The 16028-nt window shown below is 53.1% G+C and overlaps 2 protein-coding genes across 8 annotated transcripts in view; one reads left to right on the plus strand and one right to left on the minus strand.

Annotated features, from left to right (window-relative positions):
* The window catches only part of LOXL2 (lysyl oxidase like 2), a 60044-nt gene extending 58847 nt beyond the window's left edge, over positions 1-1197 (plus strand). For all 7 annotated transcript variants that reach the window (XM_074563862.1, XM_074563866.1, XM_074563867.1 and 4 more), the window contains one exon: positions 981-1197. In XM_074563862.1, the coding sequence (XP_074419963.1) occupies positions 981-1060 (80 nt within the window). In that variant the 3' untranslated portion in view covers positions 1061-1197. The remainder of the gene's footprint in view (positions 1-980) is intronic.
* Positions 1198-3185: 1988 nt separating this feature from the next.
* Positions 3186-13181, minus strand: R3HCC1 (R3H domain and coiled-coil containing 1). The gene is made up of 8 exons (XM_074563868.1): positions 13095-13181; positions 11199-11328; positions 9972-10109; positions 8005-9241; positions 7562-7734; positions 6277-6347; positions 5340-5435; positions 3186-3425 (listed from the first exon to the last, which is right to left on the minus strand). The coding sequence occupies exons 2-8, from the start codon at positions 11291-11293 to the stop codon at positions 3277-3279; spliced, it is 1959 nt and encodes a 652-aa protein (XP_074419969.1). The 5' UTR covers positions 11294-11328; positions 13095-13181; the 3' UTR covers positions 3186-3276.
* Positions 13182-16028: the final 2847 nt, after the last annotated feature.

Here is a 16028-nt window from a genome sequence, read left to right on the forward strand (position 1 = left end):
ACTGGTGCCATTTCAGACCCCAAAGCTTCTCACGTCTTGAAAAGCAAACAAAAACCAGTGACGTGCGAAGCAGAGCAGTGAAATCTGCTCAAGCCAGAAATGAAAATACTCTGCTGTCCCTCGAACGCGAGGGAGAACTCTGCGTTTTCTTGAATACACACAAAACGAAGCCAAACTAGTTTAAATTTGCATTATCAGTCAATTGTTCAGACCATTTTAAAATGTAATTAAGTTGGGGGCTTTCTAAGGTAAACTGTTTTTACCACCGAAAATAAATTAACAGCAAAGACCTGCCAACCTCCAAATAAAACCAGTGCTGAAGAGAATTTCCAGAGCTGGCTGGAGTGTTTTTTCTGAAAAAATTCCATGTAACCACTGCTTTTTCTCATTAATTTGTTCTTTTAAAAAAAAAAAAAAAAATACTTGTCTCGTGTGTCATGACCTAGTTCAGAAAAGCCAAACCCACTTCGTTTGGATGAAGAGGCACTTAACTGGTGGACGGGCTCTCCAGCTGAGCCTGAAAATATTTCTATTTAAAAATAAATGTATTTAGCTTCCATTGGCTCTCAGCTAGCAGAACGCAAGGGGAGGGTTCTGTTTAAGAAGAGTAAACAGAACCCACTCGCCACCAGCCCCGAGGAGGAGACCGTTTCACAGGCCCTGCTAGTCACCACCGGGTTGTTTCAAGCCACAAAGGTTAGCAGTGAAACTGGGGGTAGCTGATAGTCCAGTCTTCATAAAAACCTCGATCCAGTCCTCCTGGGGACTCTTGGCTGTTCCAGTTACGCCAAAATTTAATTAATCCTTAAATGAATGAGCCCGGGAAAATCTTTGCTCTTTTAGTGTTTGCTTTGAGCCCTTAATTTTGACGGCCCCTTTTGCAGATGACACAAAACCCCAGGGTGTTCCCTGCCTTGTGGGTCACCACCCGCCTTCGCTGCCTCCTGCTCAGCCCCGTGTTCTTTCTCTCCGCTCCCCAGGTGGCTCCTTCAGCGAGGAAACGGAACAGAAGTTCGATCACTTCAGCGGACTCACAAATAACAGGGTGGCCACCCGATAGAACCGCATCGCCTCCCACCCCACTATTTAAAAGAAGCGAAGTTTCCTGCTTCGGTGATTTCCCTAACCACTGCACAAAACCGGAAAAAAAAAAAAAAATCAAGCAAACAATCAAAACTCGAAATTAGCAAGGTAAATTATTTTCTAAAGATGCCTTCCTTCCCAGTTTAGGTGCTCAGACCACCACGTGGCTCTCGTAACTCCAGTCCCTACTACTGGGCAGTCAGGAGCAGGCTTTTAAACGCGACTTGGCTCCGCGTCTTCACCATTCCAACCTCCTCCACAAAGATTCCTCCCTCCACTTTGCAGCACCATCTTTACTCACAGACGTAGGTCCAGGCTGCAGCAAGCACAATTTGCCTTTGCTTTGGGTACCAACAACCCAAAATATGTCTTTACCATTTTCTTCAAGGCATTAATCTTGGTATCTTTAAGCTCTTTGACTCAAGCTTGAACCGCACCATTGATGCAAACGCCTCCATTTGTGACGCTGCTTCTTGAACACAGCTAATCCTCAGTACTGCCGTGTCCTTACTCCACTTTAGCCAAGAAATACAGGAAAAGGGGGGGGGAAATAATAAAATTGGAGCAGCTTTTTCCGAGTGGAACAGTATAAAGCATAATTTAATACTGCAGTGAAACTCTTGTATTCAACAATCGACTCCCAACGCAATCTCTCGGCGGAGCAGCTAATGCAGGACTGCATTCGACGAGTGCAGCGTGGCTCCGTGAAGCTGCACCTCCCTGGGAACACCCAGAAGACTTCGCAGATCTCCTGGGAAGCTGCACCTCCCTTGGAACATCCAGAAGACTTCGCAGATCTCCCGATGACGAGTCCGCTGGACTGTGAATTTCCATTACGCAGTAAGCTATTCACCCCGATAGATTCTACAAATGTTACCTTCTGGGCTGGACGTTCTGTCTTTCCTTGCAAGGATGAATTTAGTTTAAGGCATTGTATCATCGCCGTACCTTCCAGAGGTAACTTCCCAGCTCTCATCATCAGGGACGTGGAGCTGTGCTGTCACAGTCCCGCCTGTGTAAGTTGCCTTTAAAAGGGTTTTTACACTTGGTAAATTCATAATGGTGCTCAGCGTGTTCCTCTGTTTGTTTGAGGACGCGCATCGCTACAGATTTTCAGGCAGAGCTACTTGAATAAAAATGTTTTACCCAGAAAAATGTTTTATATGCCATTTGTGGATTTTTAACTCCATGAAAGTCGAGGGCCTTGTTCGCAATTCCTGGTACTGAAGTTTTTTCTCCCTCTGTGTTTGTACGGAAGACTTTTACAAGCCGCTGAAGTTAACTGAACACTTAGAGGTGACCATTTCAATCCGCCGGGGCATTGAAAGCGGCCGCATCTTAACGCGTGCTCTCCAGAACCTACCTCACAGGGATGTTGTGAGGCTTAAAGAACACAGAGGTCTTTTGCTAATGCTTGTCAAGAGTATTTCTGTCATTTATCCAGTGGCTCAGATAGTGGCATCTAGCAAAGGTTTTTAGCCTACTGTAAGCTGGAAAACTCCATTTTGTTCTCGAGATGCCGGACTGTGGAGCAGAAGCGGAGCCTGAGCTGTGCCGGATGCCACAGGGTGTCTCGCAGCATCTCCCACCACCAGGCTCTGGGCAAATCAGAACTGGCAAGTTCTGGTTCTCTTTTCCTAACCAGCGCAGGACAACTTTCCTTGCTGACAGTGCAACAACGCAAGTCAGGCTCTTTAAACACTACGTAAATAAGGAAAAACCCTGAAACTCACTTGCACTCAATGCTTGTGGGATATTTTAACAATAACATTACAACAAAGTAAACATTAAACAGAGTTTTGGACCCCTCCTCTTGCTTACAGCTGAATTTTGGCCAACAAGATACAATTCCCTTACTCTAATGTATTTATTTTTTTTTTTTAATTATAGAGCAGGCTTTTCTGTAAGCAGCTTTACGTTCTGCAAGCGCCCCAGTGAGTAACCGACGCTTTGAAACAGAGTAGGACGAGATGCTCTGCGTAACGAAGAGCCAGCAGCAGCGCTCGGCTCTTGAGCTCAAGATCTCATCCATCATCAACTTTTTCCCCTTCCCAACTTTAGCAAGAAAAGATGGTGCTACCCCCTAAGAGAACATCCCTGTGGCAACTCACTCTTCTGCATGCAGTTTAATAGCACAGCCATGCTCATCTATACATTTTTTTTTTTTTTTTTTTTTTTTTAAGCTGAGATGGTTTATTCCTCCTGGTCCAAGTTTTCCGGCAGCAGCGCTTCGGTGCCCGAGCCATCCTGCTGCTTGTGCTTCAAGCCCAAAGCCCGGGTCACCAGCCTCTTGGCCACCGCGGTGTCCGTCTGGGGTCTTTCTTTTGCAAGGTGAAGGAGCTCTAGGTAAAAACGGGTGAAAATCGTGAAGTTAGCGCTTGTTCAGGGAACAGCCTGGTGGCTAAAGCGTAAGGCTGGCAGAGAGAAGGGCTGACTCCTATTTTCTTAGTTCCTTTACAGAATGAGCCCAGGAGCAAGAGCAAATTATTCTATCCCTCCCCAGTAAATTGCCTTTGCTTTTAGACAGATGTGCCGCCAGCTCTGTACTTAACGTTTGTCAATGACAGTTCCACAGCTATTTGGCTGGCATTAAGCTCCAGGCCTCTTCTGCAGCGGGAGAGAGAATCGTTCCCCGGTTGCTTCCAGGAAGAGCTTCCCGACCCCGTTCCTGGCAAAATTCAGCCAGTCACATCTCCGAGAACAAAATGAAGGCGCACAGTCCAACAATTTCTCCAGGCACAGGAAAGTTTGATCTCAATTTAGACTAATCAAAACCAGCTTTCTGAGTCCTTAGAAAGCAGCAAGGAAAAAAAAAAAACAACTCTGTATTTTTTTTAAAAAACCACCTACAATCTCTCCGATGCTTTGGGAAAGCCCTTTGGCCAGTAAGCTCCGTTTTCTGGTAGACACCTGCCTTGCTACGGTTTCACCTTACAAGAAATAAATACAGCAAAACTTTACCAAGTCCACAGCAGTCTGGATTTGGCAATTATCTAATCATTTTATCGTATCAGCAACTGTTTGCAAATTTATTATCCAGTTAGCAATGGGGGCTTTGCTTGCTTTTTCCGAAGTTTTATTAATTAAAGGCAGCCCATCAGCAGCTTAAAGAAAAAGGGACAGACTCAAAGCGTCCACAGCTTGGAAAATAAAACTGCCGCTCTTTCTTGACAAAAAAATAAAAAAAAGAAAAAGAAGAGACACTGTCAGCTAATTAAGATCCAAATTTGTATTTGGAAAATAAAAATTGCTACTTGAATTGGATACAAACTGAGTTCATATACGACATTCCCCAGAAAGGAGTTTATAACATGATTCAGAAGCAAGAAGAATCAGGGAGCGTGAATGAGAACAGATGAGGCAGAGAGTGCAAAAGCAAATCCAATTTTTTTGACTTTTCCTTTAAATCCAGCAGTCTTAAAAACTCAGGAAGTTCTGACTGTGACAGTGTCCATTTAAAGCATTAATACTGAAATTTGTTTCAACTGTAGAAATAACAGCAAAGTTGTAGGTTCAGCAAAGTCTCTACTGCTACAAGATTCACGGCGTTTCTTTACTGTGGCAAGTATAACTGATTACAATATGATTTTAAAAGGCAATGAAATAAATAAAACAATGTTAATGGCTAAGCTTAACAATTTCTTCCTTCACCTGATACTGAATAAAATTATGCCAACCACAAAATGCAACTGCTATGGCTTTTGTCTCATCTATTGTCTGCAACTGCGCAGAATAACGCAAGAAAGACTGAGCCGGAACGTCAGCAAAGGGCTGAGCTGGAGAGTAAAGAAAAAGCAACAGGTTTTGATGCTTTTTTGAATTCAGTTCTCCTACAGAAGGGAGAAAAAGGACTGAAAGCTTAAGCGTAGGCAAGAGCCGTAGGGTACGCAGTACGTAATCTAGTCTTGATCTGCAAATTTGTCGTCACGTTCACCTCTGCCAACCCCTCCTGCCTGCTGCAAACAGGCACAAACCTGATGCTGATGCTGTAAATTTTAACATAACTGTGCTACGGGTTGGCTGAAAATACTGTAAAAAACAAAAAAAAAAACAACCAAAAAACATCCACAGGCTTTTTACCAAAAATGCTACACAATCCTGCAACGCCAGTAAAACTGTAAAAAATACAAGCCAAAAAAGAAATACTGGTCCTTAAGATGTACTTCCCCCATTTAACTTGTCACCGTCACCACTCAGGATCCAGAAGACTGGGAAACCAAGGAATAACACTACTAATAATTAACAGATTGTCTTACTTGGTCGCTGAAGGGCCTTGATCTTAGACTGCTTTGTCGCGTGGATCAACGGTCGGATCTTTAAAGAAGGGTAACGTCGCCCCAGGGCTTGAGATGCTGCAAAGAACAAAGGTTGCTGACATTAGCAGACTGAATTTTGGTGGCTTTAATAATAAAAATCGGTGCTTGGTACAGTAACACCCAGTGACTGGCGCCTCAGCAGCTGACGCGTTCTCTCCAGACTTGTACTAAAACTCCTAAACTCCTTCTGGTCACCTCAGGCTTACGTCGCGCATTCCTTGCGCAGGAAGAGTCCCGAGAAAATATAAACATGGTTTACAAGTCAACTCTGTCCTTATTAGACTAGATCCCTAGAAAAAAGCCTAAGCTTTGGGCCTCCACACGCTGCTGGGTGGAAACTTCTCTTGGGCTGGCTCAGACCCCAGCTTGGGGCGTTTGTCCCCGAGAAGGTCAGTTCGCCAGGAGGTCGGTGTCTGTGTGCCATCGCGCTCGGAAGGGCCCCAGCAGGTTATTTTCCAGCAGGTTTATATTCCCCAGCAGGAATTTTGTCTCATTACAAGAGGGGAAAAAAAAAAACAAACCAAAAACCCTGAAGTAGCAAAACAGATTAATTTCTAGAAATGCAGCGTGAGTTGCTTGGTTAAAAAAAAAAAAAAGGTGCCCTGGTTATTATCCAAGCCAATTAAAAACCTGCTGGTCTTGCAAAGCCGAGTTTCCACACACCAATTCCGGTTTCTCGAGCCTCAAAAGCCTTTCAAGATTGAAGCGCGCGGGGGCAGACGTGATGAACCAAGACTACCTTTGGCACCAGCTTCGCCTGAGCGCAAGAATCAACAGAGGCACGTTGGGAACCTCAGCGTCAGCGCGGGGTGACTCTGCGAGACCGGAGAAACCCCAGCGCGTCCCTCGATCCCAGCCACCACCGGGGTCACGCTACCTGCAGACGGGCTGGAGAAGATTCCCAGGGCGTGCGTATCGTCCACCCACTGGATTTTGAAGCCGCTCTCACTAAAACGAAAAGACAATAGAATAACATTCATTAATAAGACAGACAAAAACCCCACCACACAATAACCCCTATCAGCCACTTCGGGTTATCAAGAGCATTTAGTATTTTTACGTAGACAGATGGTGGTTTTCAAAGCGTTGTACCCATTTTACACGCGGGGAAAGAAGGAAAGGAAGGCACAGAAGACCCTTAAACGTGCCCCTTTCAAGGCCACAATTCCCCCATCAGCTGCCCCCAAGAAATCTCCTCCTGCTCTGAAGAAACCCTTGGCCAAAGCCAACCTCAATTTCAGGGACTGTCCTGTAACCCCAAAATACTGTTTGTCATTTAGGTAGTGCTTTACAAACACTACGCCATCCCTCAGCCATCTACAATAAAAAGCAAGCGATTTATAAATAAGTGGTTTACAAAGCTCAGGGTGAAGAGACCGAGGTGAAAATTTAATAAAGCGCCAGTGGAAAATGTGAGTTTGGGAGCAGGGAGTTCAAAGCTTTTCCTGCGGCAGAGGAAACACAAATACAATCGACTGCTCGGATTGATCCGTCCGTCTCCAGCTCGGTTTCACTCTCCCAGCCAGGGGAAAAACACATTAGAGGAAACACACGCAGCAGACAGTAGCTAATTTCAAATGTAAATCGTGTGTTTTAATTTAAGGGATCCGTAGAGGTGAAGTGTTCACGTCCAATCCGCCAGGTTTAGCAAGAGAGGAGGAGGATGGCGGGAGGAAAAGAGGGAGAGGTGCCCGCAGACACGGTGCCGGAGCGCCCCGGCGGCGGTGACACCGTCGGTGAGAGCTGCACTGTTTATCGCTAACGAAGGGCTGAACTTTGTTCTGGGTCCTGCTACGAATCCAATGTCACTCCCTCAGGCACAAGGCTCTGTTCCCAATATTTACATAATAAATCTTATCTCCAACAGCAGGATTGGGCCCTTTTTCTTACAGAGACTTATGTAAGCACGTAATGTCACTCAAGCACCGGGACGCGGTAACGCATGGACACCTGTGTGTGTGACAGCCCCCACGAACGGGGCGTGTTTTAAATCCCGCATAAACCGCAGGAAAGTGTCCTTCAGGGCACAGAGAGAGCGCGAGACACAAGGGCAGGGAGGCAAAATTAAAATTCAAAACTCATCAGATTCTGGTGTGCGTTCAAGTGTGACTGCTGCTCCCCTCGTGCCCCCGATGTGCTCAGGCTCGCGGAGAGGTACTCACTGGAAATCCGCCAACGCTTCTAACAGGTTCTCCGTTTTCAGCGATGGGGAGAAGTCATAGATTTCGGTTACGTGGCCAAAATCCCCCTCGCCGAGCTGTGCCTCTCCGTAGCTGGAATAATCGATGCTGATCTTCTCAATGCTTATGTCCTTCACGGTTAAATAACCCACTATCTGACAATATTAAAAAAAAAAAAAAAGATTAAAAAAAGAAGAAGAATAATAATCAAGACAAGGTTTCCCTTCAAAGAACAATCCTCCAGGGCCCCACCTCGGTCCCTGCAAACCACTCCTGCTGCCACACTCCTGCCAACGTGTTCAGCAGCCGCCCGCGGCAGCCCCGGGACAGGGACTCTCCTCCCATGGATTAACGTTTTCCCTTTGGGCCAAATCCTCTTTCCCCCAAAGTCGCTCCCCGCGGCAAAACCCGTGGCAAAACACTACCTCTGCCAAGAGCTCCGCCGTACAGTCGTCCTCGAGGCCGCTCTGCCCGCGGACGGCCGCGCTCTCCTCTTTATCGCCTGCAGACAAATGCAGCTCACGCCACAGGGCATCGGCCAAGCCCGAACGCTCCTTCTCCTCCTCGTCTGCCACCGGCACCTTCCCGCTGGGATTCTGCCCGGGAGCACCCACCCAGCGCTCGCTCCGGTCCTCAGGAGCTGATGGGTTGGCACCACGGACCGGCGCGGGTGTGGGCAGAGGCTCATTTTGGGCTTCTGGTGGGTTCTGGTTACGCTCCACATGGGCAACACTGGGGCACTCTTGATCTTGGCTTTCCGGTTGGGAGAAACTCCCGCTTCCCTCTGCCGTGCCGGCATTCACAGAGTCCTCACCCTGGTCTTCAGACGGTGACAGGTATCTGCCGCTCTCCGGTCTCTTGGCAGCGGCGCAGCTCTTATCTTGGTTTTCCAGCACCAGCGACGTCGCACTCGACTCTGCCGCAGCCGGGTCCGTACAGCAGTTACTGACGCAACTTTCCGATAGGGAGGAGTTTGTGCCGCACTCCACCACGCCGGCATCCCGGCTGGTTTGGTCTTCAGCTCGCAGCTGGCAGGGGATTTTGCTGCCTTCTGGCATGGCAGTGTTGCAGCTCTGGTCTTGCTCTTCTGCTTCAGTTGGGTTTTTATTGTCCAGAGAAGAAAGGGAACCTGAACAGTCTTTATCCAGACTTTCCTGCCCGGAGAAATCATTCCTGTTCTCTGATGACGGGACATCCATACAGCATGGAGGACATTCATCGTTTCTGCCAGCGTTACTTTTTCCTGAAACGCACTCTTCGCCAGGCTCCTGTTGCTTGCCAAGGGCCATGGGGACATTGCCGGGGCTGCCTTCAGTCTGACCCAGCTCCTCCTGGGCGTCCCCGGCTGAAGCTTTAGAGCAGATCTCTTCTTCTCGTGCCACGTCCCCACCTGACTCGGTGACAGCCACCACCGGGCTCTCCTGCTCCCCCCATTCCGCCTTCTTCCGCATCGCCTTGGGGACGTACAGGGCTTTATCCGGTTTCTTCCAGGGTGGCCTTTTTATCCTTCCAGACCCCACGCAGGCTCGGGTGTTGTCACCGTGCACCTCCCCGCCGTGCCGCAGCCTGCCACCTCGGCCCCCCCGGCCCCACGGCTGCGGAGGGCGGTGGGGTCTCGGTGGGTTGTTGCTGGGTTTTTGGTCGTTGGTCTCGCTGGGCAGCCTGGGACCAAGAGAACACCACGGTGTGAGTGGGGAGAAGAGAAACCCAAGTAACATGAGAGGAGGCCCTGGAGATGCTGGGGGGGCTGGAGCCCCTCTGCTGTGGGGACAGGCTGAGAGAGCTGGGGGGGTTCAGCCTGGAGAAGAGAAGGCTCCGGGGAGACCTTGGAGCCCCTTCCAGGCCCTAAAGGGGCTCCAGGAAAGCTGGGGAGGGACTCTGGAGCAGGGAGGGGAGCCATGGGACGAGGGGGAAGGGTTTTACACTGACAGAGGGGAGATTGAGATGAGATCTGGGGAAGGAATTGTTTGCTGTGAGGGGGGTGAGCCCCTGGCCCAGGTTGCCCAGAGAAGCTGTGGCTGCCCCATCCCTGGAGGGGTTCAAGGGCAGGTTGGCCGGGGCTTGGAGCCACCTGGGCTGGTGGGAGGTGTCCCTGCCCAGGGCAGGGGGTGGCACTGGGTGGGCTTTAAGGTCCCTTCCCACCCAAACCATTCTGTGATTCTGTGAACATGACATTTGTAAAAGAGAGAGAGGAGGAAAAGCATCAAATCCACACAGAAGTCAGCAGATAGGGATAAAAAAAGCACCTTTGCTTCCTTAATAACTGGATAATACCAGGAACAGACACCCTTCTCTTTGCGGAGAAGCACCGTGCAAACTTCATGCTCATAAGCTTGAACAAAAACCCCACGGCCACAGAAAGAGAAGCACTGTCACATCCACCGCACCGTACCTTACAGCCGAGTGACAGATGACCGTCCTCCTCCTCCATCCTTCTCCCACAGAAAAGCTGCTCAACAAATCCACATTGTCCACGGTCCGGTGGATCAGGTACCTGAGGCGACTGGACAGAGGGGGGAAGAGGAGCACCCTGAGAAGAGAGAGGGGTTCGGGGGCATCAGCAACACGCAGGAAGGAAAAGGACAGGACCGGAGCAAGAATTTATTAACGTCTCTTCCCCAAGTCATTCCCAGTGGAGGGTTTAAATCCAAGCCCAAAAGGCAAGCAGGATTTTCTGGTATTAAAGAGCCAAAATCCCTTCTCCATCCTAGATGCCCAGACAGACACGCTCACTTCGTGCGTAGCACTGGAAGCGGGGGCAGCTGGGACTCTCCTCCCTGCCTGTATCCGTGCTGGGAATGTCTGGAATCACCAGCAGAAGGCTCTTAGGGGTCCCCTTCCTCCCAGTCTGACTGCGCTCCAGAAAACAGCAACTAAAAGAACATGAATGGATGAATAAACACCACGTACATTACATTTAGACACATTTTTACAATTCTGCTTCCGTTTCTGAACATTTTACAATAGCACAGGTACTTTCTCTGCCAAACTTTTTGTAAAAAAAGCAATGAAACAAATATTTGAAGTCATTACAAGCTGGCAGGAAGCTGAACTAAGCGATCCCACCCCTGCTCCTGTCTGACACCCTCTTTTTGGCCATTTCAAGGGCTTCAAAGGTCACTGGACCAGGGACTGGGTCCAGTTAAATCCAGCCTGGCCAAAGAAAAACGACGCAGCATTCCAAGGCGACGGAGATCGCTGCCGTGGAGGAGGATCCGGTGCGCAGGAAGCCCTCAGCAGAGAGGGGAAACGGAGCAGTTTGATTACGAAACTGTTCATTCTAACTCACGGGGCTGACTAGTGACCAGCAGGGCTGGTGCAAAAGCCACCAGCGTCCCAAACAGCTCTGTCTGACCGAGTGCGAACGGCAAAGTGGGCACGGCAGAAACCCCACGCCGATCCTCGGGATGCTCCGGGCCAGGCTGGAGCTCTGCAGCCAGCCAGACTCCAAACGCTGCCGCTCCGGCGTTTTTCACCGATGCAAAAACGCAGACAAGCGTCACAATGTGCCACCGCTCCTGGAGTGACATCTGCCATCGCCCAGGGACTGCGTGCACCAGCGAGGAGCAGGTCACCCCACGCAAAGACCCCTCCACATCGATCGTGGAAGGGCACCCACCTGTGGTGCTGCCCCTGCTGCATGAACTGCTCCAGCTCCTCCGCGATCCTGCCCACGAACTCATCCTCGTTGGGCGAGAGGAAAACGCCATCCATGCAGCGCAGCGCCAGGGCGGCAGCGGACGGGAGGCCTGCGGAGGGACAGGGACACATGGAGAGGTGGCTGCAAGGTCCCCTGTCCCTGGAGGTGCCTAGGACCCCTGCAAACCTGGCCCCAGCACCCAAAATCTGGCCCCAGCACCCAAACCTTGGCCCCAGCACCCTCTGCAGAGCTGCATGCACCCAGCTGCAGCCCTGACCCCCATCCTGTGCATCCAAGGCCCCTGGGTGTCCTGCGCACCCCACTGCACCCCATCCCCCTCCACCTGCACCCCCAGCACCCTGTGTGGCTCCCTGCACCCGACTGCCCTGTGCGCCGTTACCCCCTTCCCTCTGCACCCCCAGCACCACGTGCTGCCTTTTGCACCACTCCCCCCCATCCCTGTGCACCCCCAGCACCCTGCACTGCTCTGTGCACCCCACTGCACCCCATCCCTCTCCCTCTGCACCCCGTATGGCTCTATGCACCCCTCAACACCCCTGCACACCCTGTTACCCCCTTCCCTCTGCACCCCCAGCACCTTGCATGGTTCTGTGCACCCTTCGACTGCCCTGCGCACCCTGTCATCCCTTTCCCTGGGCACCCCCAGCACCCCGTGTGGCTCCGTGCACCCCCTGAAACCCCAATGCACCCTGTTACCCCCATCCCTGTGCAGCCCCAGCACCCCATGTGGGTCCGTGCACCCCTCAAAACCCCTGTGCGCCCTCTGATGCCCTATGCACCCTGTTACCCCCTTCCTTGTGCCCCCCCAGCACCCTGTGCTGCTCTGTGCACCCCGCTGCACCCCTCTCCCTTCCCCGTGCCCCCCCAGCACCCTGTGTGGCACCGTGTACCCCTCAAAACCCCTGTGCACCCTATTACCCCCCTATCCCTGTGCACTCCCAGCACCCTGTACTGCTTTTTGCACCGCTATCCCCGTCCCCATGCCCCCCCAGCACCCCGCGCTGCCTTTTGCACCCTATTCCACCCCATCCCCATCTACCCCCAGCCCCCCGCGCTGCTCCGTGCGCCCCCAGCGCCCTCTATGGCTCCGTGCACCCCTCGGCTGCCCTGTGCACCCCCAGCACCCTGCCGTGCTTTTTGCACGATTACTCCCACCCCTGTGCACCCGCAGCACCCCGTGCAGCTGTGGGCCCTACTGCCCCCCCCCTCCCGCCCCCCAGCACTGCTCTGTGCTCCCTGCTGCACCCCACTCCCTTCCCTCTGCCCCCCTCCCAGCACCCGTGGGGCTCCATGCACCCCTCGAAACCCCTGTGCCCCCCCCAGCACCCCGTGCACCCCTCCAACCCCCTGTGCACCCCTTTACCCCATCCCTGTGCACCCCGTTACCCCATCCCCGCGCCCCCCCCAGCACCCCATGCAGCTGTGGGCCCTGCCGCCCCCCCTTCCCTCTGCCCCCCGCCCCCAGCACCCTGTGCTGCTGTGGGCCCTGCTGCCCCCCCCTTCCCGCTGCCCCCCCCCCCCAGCACCCTGTGCTGCTCTGTGCTCCCTGCACCCCCGGCACCCCCCCGTGGCTCCGTGCACCCCTCCAACCCCCCGCGCCCCCCAGCACCCCGTGCGGCCGTGGCACCCCCCACCCCCCCCCCCAGCACCACGTGCTCCCATTTGCACCCTGTTCCCCCCCCACTCCGCGCACCCCCACCCCCCCGCGCACCCCCTGCCGCCCCACCCCGGTGCACCCCTCGCCGCAGCCCCCCCAGGCGGCTCCCTCCCGTCCCGTGTCACACACACACACACTCCCCCCCCCCCCCCCCCCGCCACCTCCCCGGCCAGGCCCCCCCCCCGCGCCGCTCTCACCACCAGGCCCGGCCGAGCGGTAGTTCCCGGTGCGGCGCCTGCGCTCGGATCTGGCTCCTCCCGCACCCCCTCGGCTCCTCCCCGGCTCCCCCCGCACCCCCTCGGCTCCTCCCCGGCTCCCCCCGCACCCCCTCGGCTCCTCCCGGGCTCCCCCCGCACCGCCCAACGGACACCCGTGGGAGCCGTGTCCCCCCCGGCCCCCGCTCGCACACGAGGGAAAAGCGTTTTCCCCACGCGGATGGAAAAACCGGAGCGGGGGTGGGGGGCGTGTGTGTGTGTCTCGGGGGTAAACCCCCGCTGTCCGGCACGATGGGGATCCCCCAAGGCACCCTGGGGGGGGGGGGGGGGGCGTACGGGTGCTGGGGGCACCACGCAGCCACCGGTGGTGTGGTCCCAAAACACCAAATCCTGCAAAAAAAACCCCGTTGATGCAAAACTGACCCCGGGCCGGGGCAGCTGACGGGAGCAGACAGCGCCTAGGAGAGCTTGTGAGTGGGGACGTGTTCCACTTGCTCATTTTCCTTAGCTTAACTTCCCTATAATTCAACTCTTTTTTTCTAAAACTGCTCAAAATAAATACTAACACTTTTCTGTAATCACAGATTCCTCCAGCCGAAAGTCCCAGAGTTTTTAGCCGTCTGTGTCCTCTTTCTCAGCGAGACCGTGGCAGAAAGCAGCCAGAAGCAGCCTCTGGTGCCGAGAGAGTTTTGGGATGAGTAACTGGAGATTTGAGTCTGTTTCAGAAGCACCAGGTGAAGCCAAATGAGACTTACAGGTGCTGACGCTTGTAAGTATGCTCCTAATTTCACATTCCTTCCGTAATGAGTTAATGCATACATCCTGGGGGGCAGTTTGCCCTGGGGTGACAGTTTCTGGAAGAATAAGGGTCTCAAGGATTGAAAATATTGTGTGGAACAGAGACAAGGGCAGCGGCACATCGATCGGCTGCTTTCCCAGGGTGTCACCTGTCCCCCGGCTCAGCGCCAAGTGTCCCCATTGCTCCTCAGCACGAGCAGAGCCGGTCACTCCACGGCCCTGAGCTGCTCCCAGCTGAGAAATCCCTGCTGGTCAGCATGGCAGCAAGGTTGGTAACGAACCGCACTGTTCGTTAGTGATATGCTCAAAGGTAACTAACGATCCTCATTATTTCTCTTGTAGGAGCAGAGAAAGCCCATGTCTAGGCTCCCTTACGTGCTCCATGCACTGTGAGAGACACACAAAGTCCGAGGCAGCAGCGCTGGTCCATCAGAGCCATCCTCATGGCTTCCCACGAATTCATCCCCGTGGATTTCTGGCCTCGCTTTCACAAAATGCTCCTGGGCAGGGTTAATCCCTTCTGCCTCTCCCCCCCAACCCTTAGATGACTGATTGCTCCAAATTACCATATAGATTGAGAAAGCCAGGCCTGTGATTTCACAAGAGCTTCTGCCAGGCTCCTCCAAGGACCCGGAGGCCCTCATCCCATCTTCGCCCCTGCCTGGAGCTGCTTTCCTTGGAGACCAGCCCCGGCCTCCGCCTGATGAGAAGAGCAGCTGATGTTTCCAATCTGAAAGCAAAGTCAGGCAAGACAGCAACTTAAACCAGCCACATCCCCTTCCCCTCCTTTTTCTTCCCTTTCTCTGCTAAATTCAATCCCCCCCTAAACCTTAAAAAACCACTTCAAGGGCAACAGCCACCCCCTGCCCCACGTTTTCCCCCCAGATACGCTCCTCCAACCCAGCTGGGAAAGGAGGGGTGGGCACGACCTCTGCGTCCATCCGCCGCACCAACAGTTAATTCCCAGAGTGTTCCTGGCAGCCCCAGGCCGACAGAATAGAACGTGCACTGATTTCCTGATTGCACAGAGGAAGACATCGCCCTTTTCCCAACTTTGCAGCATCCTTTCCTAACCTCCGTGGACACGAGCAGGGCGATTTCCAGCCTGGGTTGGAGACATGAAAGCCCCGCTCCCCTTTTTCCGGGCTGAGATGACCCGAAAGCAGGACCAGCAGCACAGGCTTCCAGAACAGGAGCTACCTCCACCACAAACCAGACTCAGAGCATGTGGTGGCCACCGTCCTGTGTCTGCAAGCCCAACTGCAGGCCCTGGGTGGCAGCGGAACCCCCTTACACCGCTGCTGGCATTTGCCTCCGAGCAGAGCGGAACCACAGAGCTTTCTCTCTCCGGCAGCAGTTTTGGGCAACCTGCTGTGTCTCCTGGTAACTGCTAAATGTCTCTGGGGTGCTGGCTGTTCGTCAACGCAGCAGGAACTATACGTGGAGAAAAGAAAAGAGGAAAAACCCTGCAGAGCTCAAAGGAGCCTACAGCCCACCGCCAGAGCCCGACGGTCCCCTGGGAGGATGGGACCACGAGTGCCGCGACTTGAGAAAATGGGATTTTTAGCTACACAGGGATGGGGAACGGAGGAGGAGGTAGAAGAGAGGGCAAAGCACAGCAGTGGGGCACCGAGAGCTGACCAGAGCAGGGGCCAGGGGCAGCTCAGAGCCCCTGTGCCAGGACAGGGTGTCCTCTCTGTCCCCAGCCGGCTGCCCTTCGGGTCCTCCCTCCCCAAACACGCGCTTCCCCAGGTTGGGAGCCGAGTCCTGGCCAGCCCAACAGCTCACCTCCACGTCGCAGCACGAGTCCCAGCGGCTGCCAGCTGCTGCTGCCCTTTCTCTCTCAGGAGCAGCCTCCAATTTCCATTTAAATTGAGATTTTAATGCTCCTTTTACCCTAGTCTCTGGGTATCCGGGGGCTTTGGACACTTGAGTTGTGCCTGATGGGTCCCGGATACCTCTCCCTAGTTAATGATCTCTCTCTTCACATAACCAGGCACCTAATGAGAAAATGTTGGGGCCCCGGTGCCTCCACAGCAGCTGAGGGACACTCAGAGCATTAAAGATGCCAGTTTGTTACCTTACTCCACAATCAAGCTCGCGTTGAATTGGATTTGA

The sequence above is a fragment of the Larus michahellis genome, chromosome 20 (genome assembly GCF_964199755.1).
Source record: "Larus michahellis chromosome 20, bLarMic1.1, whole genome shotgun sequence".
Taxonomy (NCBI): Eukaryota; Metazoa; Chordata; class Aves; order Charadriiformes; family Laridae; genus Larus; species Larus michahellis.